At 39.4% G+C, this 25,268-nt stretch overlaps 1 protein-coding gene across 1 annotated transcript in view; it reads left to right on the top strand.

Moving 5' to 3' along the window:
- The window catches only part of LOC126151928 (inactive peptidyl-prolyl cis-trans isomerase FKBP6), a 76,657-nt gene that overhangs the window by 31,668 nt on the left and 19,721 nt on the right, over nucleotides 1–25,268 (top strand). The window contains exons 3-7 of the mRNA XM_049915974.1: nucleotides 1,500–1,764; nucleotides 2,338–2,530; nucleotides 8,919–9,116; nucleotides 14,905–15,016; nucleotides 19,248–19,343. Coding sequence (XP_049771931.1) covers nucleotides 1,500–1,764; nucleotides 2,338–2,530; nucleotides 8,919–9,116; nucleotides 14,905–15,016; nucleotides 19,248–19,343 — 864 coding nt within the window. The remainder of the gene's footprint in view (nucleotides 1–1,499; nucleotides 1,765–2,337; nucleotides 2,531–8,918; nucleotides 9,117–14,904; nucleotides 15,017–19,247; nucleotides 19,344–25,268) is intronic.

The following is a 25,268-nucleotide window of genomic DNA, read 5'->3' as shown; positions in this document are numbered from 1 at the left end:
GGTACGGCTATCTGTATCGCTGAGACACGCAAGCCTTCCCATCAACGGCAACGTCTATGGTTCATGGGGGAGGCTATTTTCAGTATGAATATAAATTGTTTAGGCATTCAGAACTGCAGATCCAGGGAAATATTGCTAGGCATGTACATTTAGTCGTAACTGCTAAATGTTACTGGCATCACATGCACTCTAGGGTGCCCATTATATTTTTTTTTTAAATTTCTATATAATTTCCCATTCCTAAATACATTCCACAAAATGAGATTCAATATATGTGAAAGTTTTTCATTCATACATATATTAGTTCGTACATATATTGGTAATTACTTGCTTGGTCCAAAGGTTGGAAATTTGTAAAATCTGCAAGTTTTACCCCAGTAAGTAGAGCCATAGCCAAACTTTGAGCCCATTTGTTGGACCATATAGTGTCAATGACTGTGATAAACTCAGATATTGTATTTATTTACACAAATACAACACAGAAAATGCAAAGAATATGATGTGCTTGTCATCAGCAGTATGGTTGGTTTCAGGCAGCTCTTAATTCCTTTTCAGCTGTTTACCACAATATCATCAGTGTCCCTTATGCATTCATACCTGGGCTACTCCTGCAACCCCTTTCCCTCTGCCATCCCTTTAACCACTGATTTTTCAGCAACAACTCACGAACGAGATGTTCCAGAAAACAGTGCAACCCTTTCCCTCTACCATACCTTCAACCATCGGTTTTTCAACAGTGAGTTGTTCCAGAAAACAGTGATTGAAGGGATATTAGAGGGAAAGGGTTGCAGGAGTAGGCCTAGGTAGGAGTGCATAAGGGAGATTGTTGATGATGTGGGATGCAGCAGTCATGCTGGAATGAAGAGGAAAGCTGGTAACTGAAGGGAATGAAAAGCTGTAAGAGACCAACCTTAGTGCCTGTGGTAAGCACATCATATTCCTTGCACTTTTTGTGTTGTTCTAGTGTAAATATATACAAACTCCATGTATGTCACATTCATTCATGCTATATGGACCAACAAATAGGAACAGAGTTTGACTATGGCTCTACTTACTGATGTGACCATATCATAAATAAGTGCGGCACTACAGTAAGAGGCAAACTTCATGTTCTACTAGATAGCAAATATTGAGAATGTATATACCTGTAGCCCCCAGTCACTGCTTTACTTTGAAAGTTGTTAAAAACAAAGGAAGTCAAATGTTTGTAAATGGTAAGTTTTATTGTACTGTCACGCTGAATGGGTACCAATTTAATTTGTTCGGACAAATCTGCCATATAAGACAGTGAAATATTATTGATTGAAGCTTAAACAAAAAGCTGTCTTTCACTCATTTGTACATGTTGTCTCTTGGGTAAATTTGGGAATGACTTATTTCCGCAGTACAGCCTTTGCTAAAGAACTGATTGTTGATTCAGTTTTGTGCATCTCTTTTCAAGAAATGAATATTATATAAATAAATAAATACAAAATAAAACCTTTTTCTCTGTTTATTAGGTTATTAAGCCAGGTAATGGGCCAATGGTAGAAAAAGACTCTGTTGTAATGATAAATTACAATGCTTATGTAGAATACAGTGAAGAGCCCTATGACTCTTCATATTTGCGAGGGCGCCCAGTAAGACAAAAAATGAATGAAGGAAACTTCATAGCAGGTTTAGAGGTTGGAATAAGCACTATGAAGAAGGGTGAAGTGGCACAGTTCTTAATTCATCCAGATTATGGATATGGCAAGCTAGGATGTCCTCCACGAATACCACCAGGTATGTTGTCCAAGAATTTTTTATTTTTTTTTTATAGATCTTCATGAAATGTGACTATTGTTGAATTTTCCTTCCTGACTATTTGTTTCAATAATCACAGCTGCAGCTTGATGACTGCTTTAATTGTGAAGGTGGATGAAATTGTAAAAAAAGTGAAGTTCTCAACAATCTCAAGGTTTGCTTGAACATAACAGAGCTTTATCATACATGGTTCTGTTGGAGGTGGTACGTTATTGCCTTCCTCCAATATTTAAACTGACTTACCAGCCAGTTATAGGGGGACCTACAATTTAATTCAGAAGTCGGCATTTTTTACATCTGCAAATATTTTTGGTGGTGAAAGTAGTGATAAGTGACAGATAAAATGTCTATGATTGGCGGAGAATTGAACTAAGACCTTTGGATCAGACTACTGAGTCACTGAGCTGGACTCCTTTATCCTGGATTTAATTGGACTAGAACAACCTTTTCAGTATTCTTATTTTAAGATTGTCACTCTAATGTGTGTTTGATAATTTTGAGAATGTTAAGAAAATTTGCAAAATAAATTTTAACCATTTACTTCTTTTATAGAGGCTGAGCTTCTAATACAAGTTGAGTTACTGCGTATCACAGATCCAAGTTCACTTGAAACAGTTGTTCAGAGTGAAGGAAGTGAAAAGCCTACATTTGATCAAATAATAAGGAAAGCTGAAAGCTTGCACATTATGGGAAACGATTTGTACAAAAAAAAACGCTGTGAGTGCAGCAATATCAAAGTAAGTTTGTAGTATTTGTAAAGCCTACTTTTTTCTTGCGTAATAAGTTACTTATTATTCTCAAAGAGTTGTTGTCTCAATGTTTTATTAGTCTAATATATGGCAATTAATAAAAAATGTAAATGTACCCAATTGACTGACCTAAAATCTTTGAACCAAAAAGGATAAACTGTCTTAAATCAGATGTATGATACGTAAAGCACAGCAAATATTAGCTATGGTTATGTTGGAGGTGATATGTCCTTGCTGGCCTTTGATTTAACTTAGACAGTTATAGCTGAACTTGAAGCTAAACATGGACTTCAAACTACAGTGCAATTTGACACATTTTGCGTTATAAAATGATTGCAAAAGGCCAAAGAAATGATTAAGAGACATGAAAAATCATAGAACAATAATGCAGAACAAAAACCTTTCATATATAAGTAACTAGTTTAATAATCCATTACTACCATAGATCTTCATTAAGCTTATTTTGGAAATGACTTCATTGAGGGTTGACAGAGACTAGATTGTGAATAAATTAACCATAACAACAGAACCACTTTGTTTCTCTCCATTAATAAACTGTTGGAAATGAAGGAGTAGATCTCTGTAAACCTTCAACTTCAGATGAGTTACTTTAGCAAATAAATTGAAAAAATGCTTTATTTATTATAATGAAACATAAACCATTACTATTTTGGGAAGCCATATAAACAAAACTGTTTTACAAATTATGCTTAAATCGAACAATGGAAAATCCAGGATGGAATGTAACAATATAATGAGAAGGAAAGTTGCTACTCATCATATAGCAGAGATGCTGAGTTGCAGATAGGCACAACAAAAAGACTCACACAATTAAAGCTTTCAGCCATTAAGGCCTTTGTCAAAACACACACACACACACACACACACACACACACACACACGACTGCAGACTCAGGCAACTTAAACCACACATTATGTATATGCTTTGCTTAATTAATTCTATACCAACATAACAAAACAAAATGTTATTATTATTATTATTATTATTATTATTATTATTATTATTATTATTTTGACTTGCCCTCATATAGTAAAACATCATTGATATTGATATTATTATTATTATTATTATTATTATTATTATTATTATTTTGACTTGCCCTCATATAGTAATTTTATACAAAACATCCAACTTAAATGGCACACCTCTAACAGCAAAAAAGTAAAAGTACAAAACTTGTCTACTATATTGCATGATTCTATGGAATTTTACGAAGGTAGTATTTGTGTACAGGCAGTGTAAGAAACATTTCAAATTTTGCAATCTGTGGATTACCTAAATGTCTTAATACAGTTGGAGATAGTGAGTAGGATAAAATCTGCTAGCTTAGCTTTAATTAAGAACTTGAAGTTAATGCCATTACTTTTTGACCACACTTAGTTTTATATAAACCTTCACTAGAGCTGTTGTCTATGAGCCGGACACGGCACCCTAACAAAGCGATGTGAGTGGAGTGAGCAACAATGATAAAAGCTGGGAGAGTTGTAGTGTGTTTGTATTTTCGATAAAATAGCATAGTCTGTTGTGGCAAGCTTTGATGTGATGCTCAAATAACTGCTAATTGCTTTTATTGCTTTTGCTGTTTGAGCAGATGATTACATAAACATGAAGCATGTTCCACTGTGTGTGTGTGTGTGTGTGTGTGTGTGTGTGTGTGTGTGTGTGTGTGTGTGTGTGTGTGTGTGTGTGTGCCTGCCTGCCTGCCTGCCTGCGTGTGTCCGCGCACTCGCACCTCAGGGGTGTCTCTGCATAAAGATATTTTATAAGCATATCGTCTTTTCTTTTTATAGTTTTGATTGTATTAATTTTAAGTCCTCATTAATGTAATCAAAGCGAAGTTATCATTGCATTATTGTTTGCTGCAAATTAATGACAGTTGTTAGTTAATTTCATTTGTATCGCATTCCACATTTCCTGTGTGGCACATGAACTTAGTAATAGACCTCTGAGTGGTCTTATGTTCTTACCTTTCCTAAGTTTTGAGAGTTGTGTGTCCCTGACTGAATGCTTAATTTCTGCTCAAGATCCCAATAGATGCAATTTACAAAGAGTTATGTTTATATATAGGAAAATATATAATGGACATTGTGTTGGTGATGTAATTGGTCCTTACGTACCTCACAAAACACATTCAAAAGACAGCATTGAGTTTCATTTTGTGTGGACTGACTAACCCTGGATCCACTGGATTGACTGCTCTCTCTCTCTCTCTCTCTCTCTCTCTCTCTCTCTCTCTCTCTCTCTCTCCCCCCCCCCCCTCCCCCTCCCCCTCCCCCCTCTCCCCCCCCCCTCCCACCCTTACATTTATGTTATCAAAAGAATCTTATACATGAAAATTAGTCAGAGTTAATGCTAGTCCTAAGAAATCCATTGCCATTAAGTGGGAGAAAACACCTATGTGATGAGAGCTATGTTAACAGTTAAGTTTAATGTGTAAAATTCATTTTTCTGAATATTTGCTCTGTTGTTCACTTCCCCTGTCCTCTTCAGCCGACTGGATCATCATCTGGACATTGAGCTCCACATCTCTGATGGCGTCATCCATACATCTGTCCACATCCAGCCCACTAACCATCAACAGAATCTACGTTTTGACAACTGTCATCCCTTCCACATTAAAAAGTTATCTCCATATAGCCTTGCAAAACGTGCAGTGTGCATCTGCAGTGATAAGAATTCCCTTGCCCAGTGTACTGAAGACCCCATTAAGGCCGACACTATCAGACACTATTCCCAGACCTACACTGCACACAAATTTACTTCGCCATATCCTCACACACCCCTAATTCTCCCAAAACCTCAAAGATCTAGGTACAAAGAGGCCCTGCATCATCATCCTGATTGGAACAACTGAACCATATCCTCCTCCAGGGCTTAGACTATCTAATCATCGTGCCCAGAAATGAAGAACCTCCTACCCATATTCCCTTCCATTCCCTCCTAAAGTGGTGTATCTCTACCTGTCTAGTCTATGCAATATCCTGCTCCACCTCTGTGTCACACCACTCCCAACCCCTTGCTACGTGGGTCATATACCTAAGGGAGACCCAGATGCTAGACCTTTCTGAATTACCAGTCCAGCACATCCTACTCCAGTCCCATACAGGCTTATCCTATCCTAGCCTATCCCGTACCATCACATGCAGAGCCATCTATGAAAGCAGCCATGTCATATACCAACTGTGCTGCAATAACTGCACAGCATTTTCATGGGCATGTCTACCAACTAACTGTCCTCCCAAATACAGTGAAACCTTTTCATAACGTTCCTCCATATAACGTTTTCCTCTATGTTACGTCCATTTTATTTGGTCCCAACTAAAAGCTCATATAAACAATGTTAAATTTTCCTCTTTACTGCGTTTCCTCTATATTCCAATTTCCTCTATGTAACGCTCATATTTTTGGAACCCTGGTCAGTTATTTACCACTTTATAACATTTAAGTGACTGGATGTAGATGCATCATTTTCCGTTCTGTGGATTCACAGTTGGCACCGGCTCAGAAAGCCCGCACTCAGTGTGTTTCATACGTCAGCGGCAGAACCCGATCACGTGATATGTGACGCACATTCTGCTTGCAATCTTTTTGGCGCCATTTCATTTTCTCAGAGAATTTTCTGCCAAAATGGGGAGTGCTGCATAAAAAGTGCTGCTGTTTGTGCGGCACATCCACCAAACGTATCCTTTCTGAGAAATGTGAAAGTATTTTACAGGCAATGAATTTAATTATGTAATCATGGAGGGAAGTCAGTGCTGAAACTATGAAAAACTGTTTCACAAAAGCGGGATTCTGTGAGAATGAGATGGCAGCTCCTGTGAAAGATGTTGCAAGTGATTTGCAAGAGTTTCCGGAATTAATAGGCAGTGATTCTGTCACTTTTGAGGACTTTGTGGTTGTGGATGACAACGTGGCAACCACAAGAGTAAAAAGTATTGAGGAGCTGACTGCAGAGAGAAGCTTGGAGAATAATAGTGTAGTGAAAGTGACAGTGACAAGGAAGATGACCCTGTGCCCTCATATACTAAGACAGCTTGAAGGCTTTGAAACATTCAGGAGCTATATGATGGCCCATAGACTTGAGGACAGAACAGTAGTTCAACTTGCCCATTTGGAGCAAGAAAAGATTGCCATAGAGTCTAGGAGAAATAGAAAACAAACATGCTTGCTTGAATATTTTAAAAATCATAGGTATGTGATTTTCAGATTGCATAGGTTTCTAGAGTTTTGTGCAAATTTAAGTTCCATTTCATAATTTAATTATTAAAGTAATTTTTTGTAACTAATTTTTTTTAATCTGCACCATTTACTGTGTTTTTATGTAATATGTTCAGTATATCATAAACAAAATTTGGCTCATATTCTATAATTGGGCCAACTGAAGAACGGGATACCACCTGTCAGCTTTGGACAATGATGTCATATCTTAAGAATCTGTTATAACTTTTTACAAAAACTTTTTACAAACTGATCTGTTTCCTTTCACCCATCCACCTACCAGGCCCCATGTTTTAATTACAAAAAAACTAATCATTTGATACATTGATCATTTTCAATGAATATCATATTACAGTGTTGTGTAAATTTAAAATGTCATCTATGGCACAATTTGTCAAAGCTGATTAGTGGTATCCCAGTCTTCAGAAATGCCCTATAATTATTATTTGGAAGCCTTCCTCTTTATAGTGTTTTCCTCTATACAGTGTTCAGAATTTGTGGTCCTTTGGAAAACCTTATATAGAGGTTTCACTGTAAATTGCCACTGCAAAATTGTGGCAAAGATCAAAATTTCCCCACCCCCTTCCACAAGCTACAGCTTTTGTGAGCTACGTAGATGGGAGTTATTCTTGCAACATATCTTTCATTACCATAATCCTTGTGGCTGCCTATCCCAACACCTGACTTCACTCATCCTGCACCCACACCCTCTTCCCCACAGTCTCCCCTTCCTCTGTTCTGTCACCTCTTCCCAATCAATTCCTCCTTGTCATTATCAGTGTGCACTGCACGAGCATAGTGGTGCTGGTGTGTCACATGTTTATATGCCTATCAGAAAGTCAGCGTCTCTACTACTTGGTGGGTAGTTACCTTTACACCTAAATTATTTGCAAGCTGCTTCATTGTTCATTTCTGATAACAACATTGTTTGGGGGAAGTGTTGGTGTAAGATCAAACCAGATATTTAAACTGCCAAGTATTTATTCATGAGAAATCAACAACTTAAAAACTTCTTGCTTCTAAAGTATGTGTCCATTCATCCTGTTTTTCATGAGCAGTCCCTTTTTTTCTGCAATGTCCTGCTGTACTGAAAGTTTTCTTTGAGACACTAGAATGCCCCATTTGTTTTGTAATTCTGCTTGGCTAAAGTATTTTACACTAGCAGTTTACTGCTTAAGTATATACACTAAGAAGCACCACTTGTACAACTTGCTCTACAATCTTTGTTTACCTTTAATATTATGCACCATTCGTAGTAACAATTCATGCTAAGTTGTATTTTTGATTGGTTTAGATAGCAAAAATTTCTATTTCCATTGTACTAAGCAGTCTTAAACATTATACTGGGTATGTGACAATTTTAAATCAAATGGAATTACTATTTCATCATGCCAAAATGCAAGTGCAATTTTGACAACGACCAGGATATAAAAAGTAAGTTCCTTTTATCACTGTTAGTGAAGAAATTGTGAAATGTCCGTTTGTTTTTATAGTGGTCAGGTGAAAAAAACAATGAAACTGGAAATAGTGAAGATCTTACCTATTGCTAAAACACCCTTTCATAGGGTTTCATATGCCGACTTTAATGACAAAAGTCACAAGCAAATGCACTTCTTGATAAAATGCATGAAAGTGAAAAGTACGATGACAGTGTAGCAGAATTATTGTATAGCCATTTCGGGTCATGTGAATGATGCAAAGCTAACTTCTATGTCTATCAAAACTTGTCTTGTTAATACAATTTGCGTTCCTTTTTTCCCCTTAATTGTCTCCGTTTTTTCTAAACTTTTTAAAAAGTCCCAATTTTTAATAAAAATGAAATGGACACCCTTTTCCAAACATATGTTCAAAGAATTATAGGATACCAAAATTAAACTGCTTCTGCTCTGTTTGAGGTATCTTACTTCTGTTCCTGTCACTAAGTAGCTCTTTTGTTATCTTGCTCCAAGTCGAACTGAATTGTTAAAAACCTTTTACTTCTTAGCCACATTGAAAGTGACACACCTGATACTTCTTGAAAGCGGATCGTATTCACATGTATTGTTTCACTTTCTTTTTGTTTGTGCTGTTCTATGTAATGTTTAAATGATGAATGGAAAATTTTCAAATGGAAATCTCATACAATTGGCATTTATTATGGACAGATATCGAAAGGCATCGTCAATTCTTAACAGCATGAATTTGGCTAATGAAGAAGAACAAAAGAAACAGCAGAAGCTACTCTGCAAGTTGCATATAAATTCAGCAATATGTTACAACAGGATCAATAACTATAGAATGGCATGTGTTACTTGCCGACTGGCTCTTGATATTCAGCCAAGGAATGCCAAAGCACTTTTCAAGTAAGTATATCATTACATTATAGTAGTAAAATAGATACAGTGATATGATCTATCCCAGTGAATATAATTCCCATTAATAGCTCAAGGCCACTTGTAATATAATGAATGGGTGAGACAATGTCTCTCTCTTTTATAAAGATTCAGCTAATGTAGGACCTATATTAATTTTATAACATTGTTTTCATGAACAGTTAATGCAGTAACTACAGAAATTATTTTTCCACTTAAAACAGTGCATCATATACTTGACAAAAATATTTTAAAACTAAGCAGATATATGTTATGGAACTTACCTAAAGAGAAACTCACTGCATTAAATTTAATTCATACTCAGTGAGGTTGTGGGGTGATTACCGAATGAAGTGGCACAATGGTTAAGATTCTGGATTTACATTTGGAAGGATGGTGATTAAAATTGCTGACCAGACATCTAAATTTCCTTTAACTATCTTTACACTTTCAGTCCCAGACCATTTGAAGCTTTCATGTCACAGGCTTCCAGAAATTTTTGGCACCTCCTTAAGTACTACCATTTCATTCTTATAATCTTAATGTACAAATATGGATACATTTTTTTAGAGGTAGAAAGTTTCTTCTTCACGTTTACTGCAGATTTAGCATGTCAAATTTATTTAAATATCAACACATGTTTATTGACAAAAAAGTTCTGCATAGATTTTTTTTTATTACAAATAACTAATTTGCCCTTGTGTGGTACAACTGGAAACATTCTGGCATGCAGAGTGGAACTTTACAGTCAAGGCACCACCATATTGTTTCTTTTCTTGAAGACTTTTTCACTGAACAGTTTTGTTTCTTCTGACCAGACTTTGCACATTCTTGTGGGTTCACCTCCTTTTCCGTGGAAGAAATTCTGTCAGAAAAATGCTTTCCTAGAAATCTGTTACTACACCTGTTTTGGGGAGTAGCACTACATTAATGTATGTCCCCTTTCTTTGCAAACTCATCACACAATTGAAGTAGAAAAATTTGTGTAATGGTAGCCCTCGTTTCCAGTTATTTCTTGTTGCACTGCTGCCATCATAAAAAAAAGTGGCAAAATAGTTTCATTTACCATTTCATTTAGCTTCTCGTGAAAGGGTTGTACGATATCAGTTGATCATTCTTGTTAATACCAGTTTTGTTGAGATTATAGTCTAGAATGGCATTAGATTGTATCTTCTTTGTCATGTCTGTTTTGGTATGAATCTCTACTTATTTTTTTGTTCTCTTGTGAAGATTTGACAAGCATAGAATATTTCTTGTGTTGCTCTATTTCAGACACAACAAATGTTCATTCCTCATAAGTATACAGTCACCTTTCTGTAGCTTTTTTTCAGAAACACTCTATGATAAGGCATGCATGTTCCCACAGCATTGGTCTTGTTTCCCACAGAAAATCAAAAACAGCTGGTGAACTGTAATATATGTTCATGTAAATGGTATATTCCTTGTTGAGGTAGACAGACAAGTCTCTGAAAAAAGGCGGTAGCTGAATTCTCTTCCCTCCCTTTGCCTGTGTAAACTTCATTGCATAAAACATGTAATGTCTTTGAACCACAAAAGTTAAACAGTGGGATTCCATATTTATCATGTTTATTTTTTATAGAAAGACAGAAAACAATACTTCCGCTGAGTTCACACATGCACCCTCATCAATGGTAAGATTTTCTTTGGGTGAAAATACTGCAGGAAACTCTGAAAGTAAATAATTTACAAAAGGTCTGATGTTATATGTGGAATCATAATGATGATTGTTTCTTGGCATGTAGAGGCATTGTCATTTACATGCAGGCAGGAGAAAATAGCAAAGAACGTATTGTTAACTAGAACTGAACCTGAAAATGGTATGGAAACAAAGTTATTTTTAGGCCAGTAATCACACAGTCTGTTTTTCGTTGCTAACCACATGTGGTTTATAACAAAAAACAATAATACATTTCGTGAAGCTTTAACCCAGCATGTGTGTGCCACATGCTTGTGGGTTTCATGTTGTTAGATTGTCTCATTTTATTTGCAGTGGATTTCATATCCTTTTACAGTTTCTGCTTTGATGTGCCTGATCATTGAATCAGGGGGAAAAACTGAAAAAAAATATCGAAAGGATTGCTGCCGTCATCCCCTTCTGCCACACATCTACTTTCTTCTTTGAATTCAGGCATTGATGGTTGGTCATCTAATGTGGTATGTTCTAATTCCACATCAGAAAATTTTTCAATGCTAGAACATCACCTCTTGCATTGGGACTCTAAAGATGTACAAAATTATTTAATGCACTGTCGGTAGCAGAATTTCATATGAAAACGTAATGGAAATATAACTTCACATAGCAGATTTTTCAAGTGAATAAAACAATGAAGCAGTAATATTGAAGTATTGTAGTTTTCATACCTCAGTGTGATTTGAAAACAAAATTACTGTATTTGGTTACAAAAAAAACATCCACTTCAGAACCAGACCATTCAAACAGTTCACTCTAAAGGTTCTCGATCTCAGTATTCGTCAAAAAGTTAGGCATATTTATTGAAATACACCCACAGTGGTCTTGAACAAGTGAGGGTTGACCTTAAGGATGCCAAAATGATTTTACATCTACATCTACATATATACTCCGCTAGCCACCAAGGGGTGTGTGGCGGAGGGCACAATTCGCGCCAAAGTCATATTCCCCTCCCCCTCTGTTCCACTCGCGGATCGCGGAAGGGAAAAATGACTGTCTGAACGCCTCAGTACGAGCTCTAATTTCCCTTATCTTTGTATGGTGATCATTACGCAATTTGAAAGTTGGTATTAATAATATATGCTCTACATCCTCGGTGTAGATCGGATTTCAGAATTTAGTGAGCAGCCCCTTCCGTTTAGCGCGCCATCTATCTGCAAGTGTTTCCCACTTCAAATTTTCTATGAGATTTGTAATGCTCTCGCGATGGCTAAATGTACCAGTCATGAATCTTGCCGCTCTTCTTTGGACCTTCTCAATCTCTTGAATCGGACCCAACTGGTAAGGGTCCCATACAGACGAACAATACTCTAAGACTTGACAAACTAATGTATTGTAAGCTATTTCCTTTGTTGAAGGACTGTATCCTTTCAGAATTCTACCAATAAACCGCAATCTAGAATTTGCCTTGCCCGTTACTTGTGTATTCTGATCATTCCATTAGAGATCATTTCGAATAGTGACAACCAGATACTTGACGGATGTTACTGCTTCCAGAGACTGGGCATTTATTTTGTACTCGTACATTAGTGGGGATTTTTGCCTTGTTATACACAGTGGGTTGCACTTACTAATATTGAGAGATAACTGCCAGTCATTACACCTCGCATTTATTTTCTGCAAATCCTCATCAATTTGTTCACAACTTCCATGTGATACTACTTTGCTGTAGAGTACAGCATCATCGGCAACCAGATTGTTTATGGAAATCGTAAAAAGCAGCAGACCTGTTATGCTGCCCTGGGGCTTACCTAAAGTTACGCTTGTTTCTGTTGAAGTCACTCCGTTCAGGACGACATACTGCTCCCTGTCTGTTAGAAAACTTTCTATCCAATTGCATATATCATCGGATAGATCGTAAGTGCGCACTTTTTGGAGCAAATGACAGTATGGAACTGAGTCGAACGCCTTTCAAAAGTCAAGAAATATGGCATCAACCTGGGAACCGGTATCTAGAGCCTGTTGTATATTTTGCACAAAGAGGGCCAGCTGTGTCTCACATGAGCGCTGTTTCCTAAAACTGTGCTGGTTTCTGCAAATGAGCATCTCAGAGTCTAGAAAGGTCATTATGTCTGAACACAAAATATGTTCCGTGATTGTACAACAAGTTGATGTCAGTGAAATTGGCTGGTAATTATGTGCATCCGATTTTCTACCCTTTTCATAGTTTGCTATGACCTAGGCCTTCTTCTAGTCCTGTGGAACTTTCCGCTGTTCCAATGATCTCTGATAGATGATGGATAAGAATGGTTTTAGAAACATCCACATGATAGCAGCACCATGCAGAGGCCATTTCTCAGTGATCGGGCCCACATAGAAGCCTTGAGCACAGTGAAAACAACAAGAATGTATCTAGGATGAAATTTTCACTCTACAGCGGAGTGTGCGCTGATATGAAACTTTCTGGCAGATTAAAACTGTGTGCCGGACTGAGACTCGAACTCGGGACCTTTACCTTTCGCGGGCAATGCTCTACCAACTGAGCTACCCAAGCACATCTCACGCCCCGTCCTCACAACTTTAATTCCACCAGTACCTCGTCTCCTACCTTCCAAACTTGAGTGTCGGTCTGGCACACAGTTTTAATCTGCCAGGAAGTTTCATATCAGTGAAAATTTCATTCTAGAAACATCCCCCAGGCTGTGGCTAAGCCATGTCTCCGCAGTATCCTTTCTTCCAGGAGTGCTAGTTCTGCAAGGTTCGCAGGAGAGCTTCTGTAAAGTTTGGAAGGTAGGAGACGAGGTACTGGCGGAATTAAAGCTGTGAGGACGTGGCGTGAGTCGTGCTTTGGTAGCTCAGTTGGTAGAGCACTTGCCCGCGAAAGGCAAAGGTCCCGAGTTCGAGTCTCGGTCTGGCACACAGTTTTAATCTGCCAGAAAGTTTCATATCAGTGCGCACTCTGCTGTAGAGTGAAAATTTCATTCTAGAAACATCCCTCAGGCTGTGGCTAAGCCATGTCTCGGCAATATCCTTTCTTCCAGGAGTGCTAGTTCTGCAAGGTTCGCCAGAAAGCTTCTGTGAAGTTTGGAAGGTAGGAGACAAGGTACTGGCGGAATTAAAGCTGTGAGGACAGAGTGTGAGTCGTGCTTGGGTAGCTCAGTTGGTAGAGCACTTGCCCGCGAAAGGCAAAGGTCCCGAGTTCCTGTCTTGGTCCGGCACACAGTTTTAATCTGCCAGGAAGTAACAACACTGGCAACATGCCCACCATATGAGCTGTGCTTGTGTTGGGACTCAGTGTTAAGGCAAATGTCAGGATTGTTCCTTTGCACAGGACATATCAAATTTACTTCCTCTATCTGATCTTATGGTTTGCCTCTTTATCCTGTGCAGTGGTTCGGATGTGCTGTTTTCTCTCTCTCTCTCTCTCTCTCTCTCTCTCTCTCTCTCTTTCTCTCTCTGTCTCTGTCTCTGTCTCTCTTCCTCCTCCTCCCCCCCCCCCCTTCCCCGTCTCTTTCTTCTGGACGAGAAAAATTCAAATTCGATTACCCTGATTAATGTTCATCATTTTCTTCCTAAACCATTTATAGCAAATGTCAAGTTATTCCTTTTGGCAAGGTCGCAACATATTTCCTTTGCCATCCTTGCACAATTGAGATACTGCTTCATTACTGATGACTTTCACAACTAAACTTCTGCTGGTATTGAAATCATCCTTCAAAAAGCTTGCAGTCTCTCTTCAAATGATTTCTCTGAATGTGTACCTCTTTATTTGAATGTTCATGTACATCTTTGGGAACTGTAGATTTTCAAGAAGTGGTAACCTTTTTGGTAATTATGTGTGTACCAGATGTGTATTTTGATATTTGCTGTAGAGTATTACAGTTACTGAGACATACAAGAGTTTTGTTGTACCATTAATGTTGGGCAATTTTATTTTTCTCACTGTTTTGAAGCAATAGATTTAAGAATGTATTTTTGTGGTTTTAAGAGACTTAGTGGCTTTAACAGAAACTTGGGAATCACTGCTGCAGATAACATTATCTGAATTTGCCACAGAACATATAGTCAGCAGTTTATACATAAAGCATTGAACAGTTTTCATTAATCATTGATACTGTTACGTTGCAGCTATGGGCGAGCATTGATAGGCTTAGGAGATTACAACCAAGCAAAATCTTTCTTGACGAGAGCACAGAGGGAAGAAAGAAATAACAGAGAAATCAATGAAGAACTGGAAAAGGTTTGTATTGCTTTAAATTATTTTGTGCCCTTAGTACTTATAGAGTAGTACTTCACTGAAACATTAAAGCAGCTGAAGAGAACACCATTTCCTTTGATGAACCAATAAATTTTGTCTACAGAAACAAATAATGAAAAGGAGGTGCTAAACAGAGGAAAGTATAGTATAGGATCAGTGTAGAAAAATGATTATAGTTTAATAAGATACAGTTCCTATAAATAGAATTCAGCAGGAGAAAACTATTACTCTGTAGATGAAATCTCACATAGACAGGTCTTACATTCCCCCAACCAACAATGTAGCAAGTAGTCTCATATTTTTTGGGCTAAAGTCGTGTAATTTTACGGTACAATCTTCTTTGTTTTATATTGCTATCCTGATTTTGACCTACAGCCAATATCAAGTACAGCACTGAAAAAATATTTGTAACAAGTGCATATAAAATGAAAAGGACCAAAATTTAACATCATTATGCCATTCTAATGCCGGATTAAAAATCATTGAAATAATACTAATTGCAAGTTGGGTATAACTGGACTTTGTTAAGTGAAGTCTTCATCAAGATCTATTAAACTGGATGTTGCAGACTGGTAGCAAACACCTTTTCCAACCATAGAACAATTGAACCACAGAATAAACATCAATGCGGTCTTTACATTTGCAGTGAACGTTGCCTGAAAATATACTATCAAAGTTACTGGTTGACTGGTGGTCAAAGATGTAGGGTACACTTTTCAGAATGATGTCGTATTTTTGTGCTATATTCACAGATAACACACATCTTCCAAAGATGTATTCACAGATAACACTTCTTCCAAAGATGTATGAATGCATTTTAGTTCTATGTATTAAATGTTCTTTGCATAATCATGGAATATGTAACATAGACTTACAGCCTACGCTAATTTGTCTTTGACCACCAGTCAACCAGTAACTTTTATAGTATATTTCGTAGCACATGTAACGACTGTATCCCTCCAGAGGTGACACTTCATACAGCAGTCCGATGAAAGCAAGACCTCAAGGATTCCCTGTTCTTATTTCTTGCTTATGATAGAACAGCAGATGAACAGGTTTTATGCGTTGTCTGGGAGAGTGAGTTCTGTTCCCACCTTTAACACTGACAACAACGGATTGGGATGGGACTATTGTAGGAGGGACTCCTCCTGCCACATACAGAACCTTGGGGCACTCAGCTACACCACTCACCTACTGACTCGATTGTTTCACTCGCCTTATTTTATTATTGTCAGATCCACTGTTGTTTGTTACACTTTAAGCCTGTTCACTTTTACTAGTATGGACATCCTTTCTACCCGCCTAGTAGTAATTCCATTACCCATTACTGTCTTATTCCTGCATGTGGGAGATGTTCCCTTCTCAGGGGCCTCATCATCTGCTCTCTAAACTGATACATATAATAATTTTGTCACTCATTCAGTCATTTCCCATCTTTGGCATGAATATTGCTTTTAGTGTCTCAGTTTCACCACACTTACATAATATCACAATTTGACTAAATTTGTAGCTGCTGTCCTTAACTCGAAATGGGCTATCTCATGAATGAGGGACTGATGACCCCACTTTTTAGTCCCTTAACACCCCCCTCCCACACTCCACCAACGAACAAGAAAACCTTTTGCTGATATTTGACAGTAATGGATACCATCTCTCAAAACAAAAATTCTTTCAGTGTCTTTGTTGCTTTGTGTGTCAGCATCGACACTCTCAGTTATAGCATTTGAAGAGTCATTGTTAATTATGAAGCTACCATGTCAGCACAAGTAATACAGCTTAACAAATGAAACTTCCTGGCAGATTAAAACTGTGTGCCCGACCGAGACTTGAACTCGGGACCTTTGCCTTTCACTGGCAAATGCTCTACCATCTGAACTACCGAAGCACAACTCACGCCCGGTCCTCACAGCTTAAGGTAGGAGACGAGATACTGGCAGAAGTAAAGCTGTGAGGACCGGGCGTGAGTCGTGCTTCGGTAGCTCAGATGGTAGAGCACTTGCCCGTGAAAGGCAAAGGTCCCGAGTTCGAGTCTCGGTTGGGCACACAGTTTTAATCTGCCAGGAAGTTTCATATCAGCGCACACCCCGCTGCAGAGTGAAAACCTCATTCTGGAAGCTTAACAAATGATTGCAGGATCTCTAAATTCAACTATTTTACTGTCTGAGCTTGTTCGTAAATTCACATTTCATCATGTTGGTTTGCTTTTAATTATCAATAATCTTTCAAATACTGAATTCCATTATTAATAAAAATACACAAGAGACATTTAGCAGATTTTACAACAAGTTCTTAAATGCTAAGTTGTACAAAAACTATAAAAGTCCAGGTCTTAAGTAAAGTTAGTCAGTGGGTCATTGTGGTTTGCCCAAACACTTGTGGATGATTATGATCTGGAAACGATGGCAGAATAGATGCTGAAATATTAAATTGTGTCTTCCTAAACTGGTTCACCAACAAAATATCACAAAATGAATGCGGTATGGAAAAATAATTGAAGACAGTTGATAAAGAAAAGGAGTACCAGATTGATTCTTTTCAAAGGAACAGGCTTTTTTTTCTTTAACAGCAGCTTATTCCATATTGCTAAAAACAATGAAAAAAAACAATGGGAAAAAATAAAATAAGAAGGTAGGCAGCAATGCATTCACTATCTTACGAGGGTTGTTTTTTAAGTAAGGGCCGTTCGCACTTATAGTCCCGTAGTTCACGCGGACGCCGCAAAAAGCCACTGCGCCACTTGCCAGCATCCTTCCCGTTCACACTGATGCAAGTTTCAGCTCTGTAGCTGACGTGTATGCATCGCTGTGCTACTTTATAATGTTTACGATTATTGAATCGCCCGCTGCGTGTGAGATACGGTCAGTGATACGTTTTTTGACCGCGAGAAAACTATCAGCTGCAGTAATTCATCGTCAGTTAACAGAAGTTTATGGCTTGAATGCAATGAGTGAAGGTAAAGTGCATCAATGGGTTAGAGAGTTTAAAAATGGCCGTCAAAACGTCAATGACGAAGAACGTTCTGGCCGGCCCTCTGTGATCACTGATGATTTGGTGGCTGCAGGTGAAACAAAGATTCGTGAGGACAGAAGATTCACAATTTCCACTCTTTCTTTGGAATTTCCACAAGTTTCAAGATTGGTTTTGTACAAAATTGTGTCTGAAAACCTAAACTTTAAGAAACTGTGTTCTCGGTGGGTACCTAGACTCCTAACAGAGGACCAAAAAGGGAAGAGATTTGCCACTTCATTGGACTTTGATTCGTTACGAGGAAGAAGGGGATAACATGTTGAGTCAAATTGTCACTGGAGATGAAACATGGGTATCCCATATCACTCCCGAAAGCAAGCGACAATCGATGGAATGGTGACACACAACCTCACTCGTCAAGGTCAAAGCCAAACAGACGCTGTCAAAGCGCAAGATTATGGCAACTGTGTTCTGGGACCGGCGCGGTGTTTTGCTAGTGGACATTATGCCACGATAAACGACAATCAACAAAAGGAGTTTTGCTCCTGCACGATAACGCTAGGCCTTACACCTCTCAAAAGACTCAGGATTTGATTGATTCTTTTGGCTGGGAAGTTTTGGACCATGTGCCATACAGCCCCGACCTTGCTCCGGTACCTGAAACACCATCTTGGCGGGCAGCGCTTCAATGACGATGATGAAGTGAAAGCGGCCGTGAACTCTTGGCTGTCGGAGCAGGCGGCCGAATTCTTTGGAGAGGGAATTAAAAACTTAGTTGTACGGTATGACAAGTGCTTAAATAAACAAGGCAACTATGTAGAAAAATAGGTAAAAGTGTGTAGAATCAGAAAATAAAAGTTTTTTTACAAAAGTATTTGTATCTTTTTTTAAAAATAAAAACGGGCCTTACTTAAAAAACAACCCTCGTACTTGTGGCTAATTTTATCTCAGGCAGAGATCAATCGCTGAATTATTCATTTATATTTTATTTAAAAAAATTGATGAATGTAATTCCTCCCCACAGTGGAATGCAGAGTTACATTGTAATAAAATTGTCACAAATTTCACCATTTTCTTCCTCCTTTCTTTTATTCCTTTATTACATAAAATAATAGCTTCTATGTCACGAATTACAAGAACATCATTTGGTATGGTGGAAACTGTGAACTATAAGTAATAATATCAGTAATAAATGTATAATATAGTATCATTAATGATTATCTTAAAGGCCTATACTTTTGTATAGCTGGACAAGAAGATGAGGGCTTACAAGAATGATATGTCTGCCATATCCAAGAGAATGTTCAGCATGGAGCTGTCACAAAAAGATAATAAACCTGAGGTAAGCCATTTAATTTCTGTTAATTATTAAAGTCCTGTAAATGATCTGTTTTTCCTTTCACCATCTTCACAGTTTTTTCCTTTTTGCTGTAGTAGCACGAAATAGCTTTTCCAAAAGCTCAGATACTTGTGTGTGTTCAGAATTACATTTCTCAACAAAGCCATCAGTAGTCCCAGCTGTAGTGAGAATTAATTTAGTCTTGTAACTATGTGCAACCAGGATCCATTTAAAAGTATTTCACATTGTTACCTTGCAGAGTGAAGATGGAAAGTGGTCATGTAAAATGTGTTGAAGGATAGGCATGACAGCTTTCCATTCAAGTCATTAAATTTATGTATGATAAGCAATAGAAAGAAGCATTGGTGCCAGTGGATGAGGTGACTGTACCAGGATGGGGATTTTTCGGGAATATCTAGTATTACATTTTACCTGGAAAAATAAGGGAAATGTGAGGGAATTTCATAAAATCTCAGAGAAATCTGCGTTTTTAACCTAGCGTTGTAATTTAATTTTATTGAGCTTTTATTATAAATCACAAGTTTTAAAATACTTAATATTTCAAATTGTGTTAATTATATGAATATTACACCATATAAATTATTGATGTTTAAAAACTGTTATTTAACTGCTGCTTATCAGGGAAGGTCTAAAGTTGTTCCTGTAATGTGAGGTTTGAGTTATCAATCTGAGTATCCTTCCAAGGTAAATTAGGACAAACACAGTGCTGAGGAGAGTAGAAATCTAGTATTTATTTCAAACAAGTAGTAACAACGTTCTCACAGTAAATAGTCCTTTGACAGTATTGATAATTTGCTATTGGGCAACAATTCCTATAATAACTTGAACAATGTAAAGAACTACAAACTCGGAATTGCACTCTCGGTAATTGTGAATAAAGCTAACTGTTAAAGGTGGAAATGGGGGTCTCAAAAAATCATCCGTAATATTAATTGTGTGTCTCAAAATCATCTGTACACAGTCTTCATAATCTGGTGCCAATAGTGACCAACTTATTATTTGTGGAATGTAACAATATTATGAAAAGGATAGTTTCTCCTCATTATACAGTGGAGATGCTGAGTTGTAGATAGGCACAACAACAAAACTGTCAGAAAATGAGCTTTTGGCCTTCACTGGAGATCAAGAACACACACACACACACACACACACACACAACTGCAGTCTCTGGATGCTGAAGCCACACTGAGAGCAGCTGCACATGATGGGAGATGCAACCATGTGGTGGGTTGAGGAGGAGGCTGAGGCAGGGAGTAGGAAGGAGAGCAGGGTAGGGATGGGGGATAATAATGTGCTGCTTGGAGCAGCATACAGGGACAAGGTGGAGAGAGGGTAGGGCAGCTAGGTGCAATCAGAAGGTTAGACTGAGGGGGTTAGTGTGGAAGGGTAGAAGTAAAAAGACTGTGGGTGCATTGGTGGAGTGAGGACTGTGTAGTGCTGGAATGGGAACATGGAAGGCACTAGAGTGTAAGGACAAAGGATAACAAAAGTTGAGGTCAGGGGTATAGTGCAGGGAGAGCTCCCCCAGTTAAATTCAGAAAAGTTGGCATTGGTGGGAAAGATCCATAGGCACAGTCTATGAAGCAGTCATTGAAATGAAGAATGTTGTGTTGGGCGGTGTGCTCAAGATGGGTGGTCTAGCTGTTTCTTGCCCACAGTTTGCTGGTGGCCATTAATGCGGACAGACAGCTTGTAACTTGTCATGGCCATGTAGAATGCAGCACAATGGCTGCAGTTGTCGAAGATCATGCGACTCATTTCACAGATAGCGCTGCCTTTGATGGGATAAGTGATTCCCATGCCTGGACTGGAGTAGGTTTTTGTGGGAGGAAATATGTGACAGGTATTGCATCTATGTCTATTACAGGGATATGAGCCATGAGGCGAGGGGTTGGGAGCAGGAGTGGTGCAGGAATTAATGAGGATATTGTGTAGGTTTGGTGGGCAGTGGAATACTGCTGTGGGAGGGGTGGGAAGGATAGTGGGTAGGACGTTCCTCATTTCAGGGCATGACGAGAGCTAGTCTAAACCCTGGCAGAGAATTTGATTCAGTTATTCCAGTGCTGGGTGGTATTAAGTCATGAGCGGAATGTGGCTGGATGGTGGGACTTTGGGAGGTGGTGAGCGACTGGAGAGATAATGCCGATGTGTTTTTGTACAAGTTTGGGAGGGTAATTATGGTCGGTGAAGGCCTCAGTGAGACTCTTGGTGTATTTCAAGAAGGACCAGTTGTCACTACAGATGCGGCGGCCATGGGTGGCTAGGCTGCACATGTGGGAACTTTCCGGGCAATATATTCTATGTTCCTATAACCCTCCTGACTTCAGCCTTCATTAGCTTTTGTCCTTACCCTTTAACCCCTTCCCTGTTCCCATTCCAGCACTACACAGTCCTCATTCCATCAACACACCCACAGTCTTCACTTCTCTCCTTTCCTGCTAACCCCCCACCCTCAATCTAACCCCCTGACTGCATCTAGCTGTCCTACCTTTTCTTCACCTCATCCCTGTCCCCCAGGGGGCTTGCTGCTCTTTGCTGGGTTCATGTTTGGCTACCACGGGGCCCCAGCCTTTGCAGCGTCTTTTCCCTTCGATGCTGCACTTCTGTCCTCTTGCTATTCTTTTCCCCACCGCTTGGGGAACATGTCTGAAATCTTTTTGGGAATGTGTTGTGCATTTTCAGTAGATGACGTAAGAACGGTCTCACCACTGTTTTTTGTTCCTTTTTTCCTTTCTCTGTTCACCTTCTATTCTTCCTCCACTTCAGCATTTGAGGCTCTTCTTTTTCTTCTTCCTCTCTATGCACTCCTGAAGGCCGGCCCACGTGTCTGACGCATAACAGGTAACTGGGTAACACATAATTCCCAGCCACGGGTCAGCAAGTAGATTTCACATGTACCTTGTGGTACAATCCACACCCTAGAAGGGGTGATTGCATGAGCTGCTATCTTCTCAAATTGCCGATTGGTCCCTTTGTCAGGTGATCAGAGGGTGTGACCTGAGGTGCCAACAATCACTTAAGGTGGTTGGGTGAGCCCCGATGGGTAGGGGGGGGGGGGGGGGGGGGGGGCAGTTGGAAGGAGCGCACTATCGGAGATCGTACAGTCATGGGGGTTTTCTTGCAATGAACCAATCATCATCTTTGCAGCCCACGTGTACCAGATGTAAACGAAATGAAACTCCCAATCCAAAGACCCTCCCAGCTGCACCATGTTTCCCTGTGGTTTCACATACTGAAGATGGTCAGCCCTTTGCAGTGGTAAATCTATTTCTTATTCCGGAAGATGTTGATGCAATTGCCAGCCATGTAAAGTCCTGCTCTCATTTACACAATGGGACTTTGCTTTTGGAGACTACTTCTGACTCTCAAGCAAAACAACTGATTGCTGCTTTGCTTCTCCACTGCTATCCTGTTAATGTCAAGGACCATAGAACTCTCGAATCCTTCCCATGGTGTTATTTACACTAGGCTACTCGATGGTTTGACCAAGGCAGAAATCCAAATGTATCTGTCTGATCAGTGTGTCATTGCAGTCCATCGGGTGATGAAAAAGGTAGATGCATCCTTAATGCCCAACGCACTCTTTTTTTCTTATTTTTTGTCGAGTAATACTCCCATTCAAGACCAAAGCAGGTTACGAAGTTATCACGGTACATTCCGAACCCGATAAGCTGTTACCAGTGTCATCGTTTCAACCCCGCTCAAGTGTATTGTCGTACCCCAGCCAAATGTATAACCTCTTGTAGGGATGCATATGAGGGAGATTGTCTGCCGCCTCCTCCTCCTCCTCCTCCTCACTGTGTCAACTGCAATGGCGACTGTGCTGCCTCCTCTCGAGATTGTCCCGTGTATCTCTATGAGTAGGCTTACCCTGTCGCTCGCAAGTTATTGGCCAGTCGCAAACCCTATGTTCTACCATCTGGCACTTACAGTATCGTTCTTGCTACATCTTGCTCCATGAAGGACATGGCCATGCTGACATCCAAGCTCAAATTCAGCACTGTGGTTGGGATATTGCCCAGCATCATGGCCGTCTCCTCGTCCAGCTGTGCAAGAAGCCACCAAACATTCGCCTACCAGGGTGAAGTCACCTGCTCCACAGCCAGTAGGCTGGAAAGGGCAGGAGGAATACTCTCACGAAGACTTCTTATGTCCCTCCAGCCAACAAAATACCTGAGTCATCTTTTGCCAACCGGAAAGGCTCCAAGAAGTCAAACAAAGGCAAACGGTTTTCTCCTTCAATGACTCGGAGTCCTCTTCGACAGTATCCTCACCCAGCCAACCACTGTGTCGCCAGTGCACACTGCCAATTGTTTTTCTGCACTGGACTCTGCAGATCAACAGAGGGAGAATGCCAACGCCTCTGTAGATCTCATGGAGCAGGATCCTCCAGCCTCTGTGCCCTGTACAAGTGAGTCTTGGAAGGCCAGCACTCAGCAGCTGCCGAGATGGCACCGCTTCATTTTTTCCCTCCACCCCTCTCCTCGTTATGACTCTCCTTCAATGAAACATTTGTGGCCTTTGATCAAACAGAGGATTTACGGCTGCTCTTAGAATTGTAGTGTCCGCTTGTTCTCTAACTCAATGAAACAAAATTGCATCCTCATGACCGTTTTGAGGTCTTGTATTTCTTCCTGGTTTGTTTTGACCTTCCCCCCAAGGATGGCATTCCATCTCATGGGAGGGAGAATCATGCTGCTCATCCGGGATGACGCTCATAGTAACCCCATCTCCCTGACTACCTGCCTTCAAACTGTTGCAGTTCACCTTTTCCTTCCTCACTTGACCTTTTCCCTTTGTACCGTTTACATCCCTCCATCCTTCGATGTCAGCAGGCCAGAGTTCCTCCAGCTTATTGGGCATCTACCTTACCCCTTTCTGCTGCTCAGTGACTTAAATGTGCAATCATCCCCTGTGTAATTCTCTCAGAACCTTTCCGAGAGGTGCCCTCTTGACTCCTTCTCAATCAGCTTAACCTCCTCTGCCTTAAGGGGACACTCCCCTTAATGGTCTGCATTTTTAACATTATCTTCACCCTCATAGAGCAACTGATCTATAAATGAGAGAGAGCTCAAAATTCATACACACAATTATGGTCATTAGTCAAAGCATTTCCCAAAAAAATCATTGAGTTATTTATATAAATTGTTACTGACAACAATATTTATAATAGTATAAAAAATGGAACACTATTTCACTGTGGTACCATTTTCTTTGGAACCACTGACTGCACAGCTTGGAAAAAGTGCCAGAGTACAGACAACATTCACATAAGTGTTTTATGCCTCCAATTTCCTTCCCTGATGCTGATCTGTGATAAAGACAAGTAATTTATTTTACTACAACAAAAATATTTTAAAATGCAGCTCAAATAACATCGACGTTATCATCATGTTATAAATTTTTCAGGAAATAGTAGGCAAGGAAGGTAGAGGAGGTCATTCTAAATATCTGTACCAATTTTCGTGAGTTTAACTTCAGTCATTTAGGAGAAAAGTGTACCTGAATGATGAAAATTCAGGTTATCGGTAAATCACAAAAATTTACAGATTTATTAACTTACCACTATGCCCGTTTAGAACATGCCAGTGCATATTCCAGTTGTCGTCCTGTTTTCTTATCCTCCATACTCTTTCTCTTCATTCTTTTCTTTATCCTTGACTCCTTGGTAGCAGCTTCTGCAGCTGTCTCTGATTCGGTTACCTGCCACTTATCAATAGCAGTTAGAGCTGCAGCCATATTCCTTCGTGTCTGGATGTTCAGTTTCTTCATAACATCAATCCTTGAAATTGCACCTTCATTGAATGTTGTTATTGCATCTATTACACCAATCTTCAGCACTGTTAGGCCAACAAATACAGTTTTGGGTATTCTCTCCTGTATACAGCTGCTGAAGCTTTCATTTGC

This window comes from Schistocerca cancellata, chromosome 2 (genome assembly GCF_023864275.1).
Source record: "Schistocerca cancellata isolate TAMUIC-IGC-003103 chromosome 2, iqSchCanc2.1, whole genome shotgun sequence".
Lineage (NCBI taxonomy): Eukaryota > Metazoa > Arthropoda > Insecta > Orthoptera > Acrididae > Schistocerca > Schistocerca cancellata.
The sequence above is the reverse complement of the archived record's forward strand: the minus strand, read 5'-3'. Positions and strand labels throughout refer to the sequence as shown.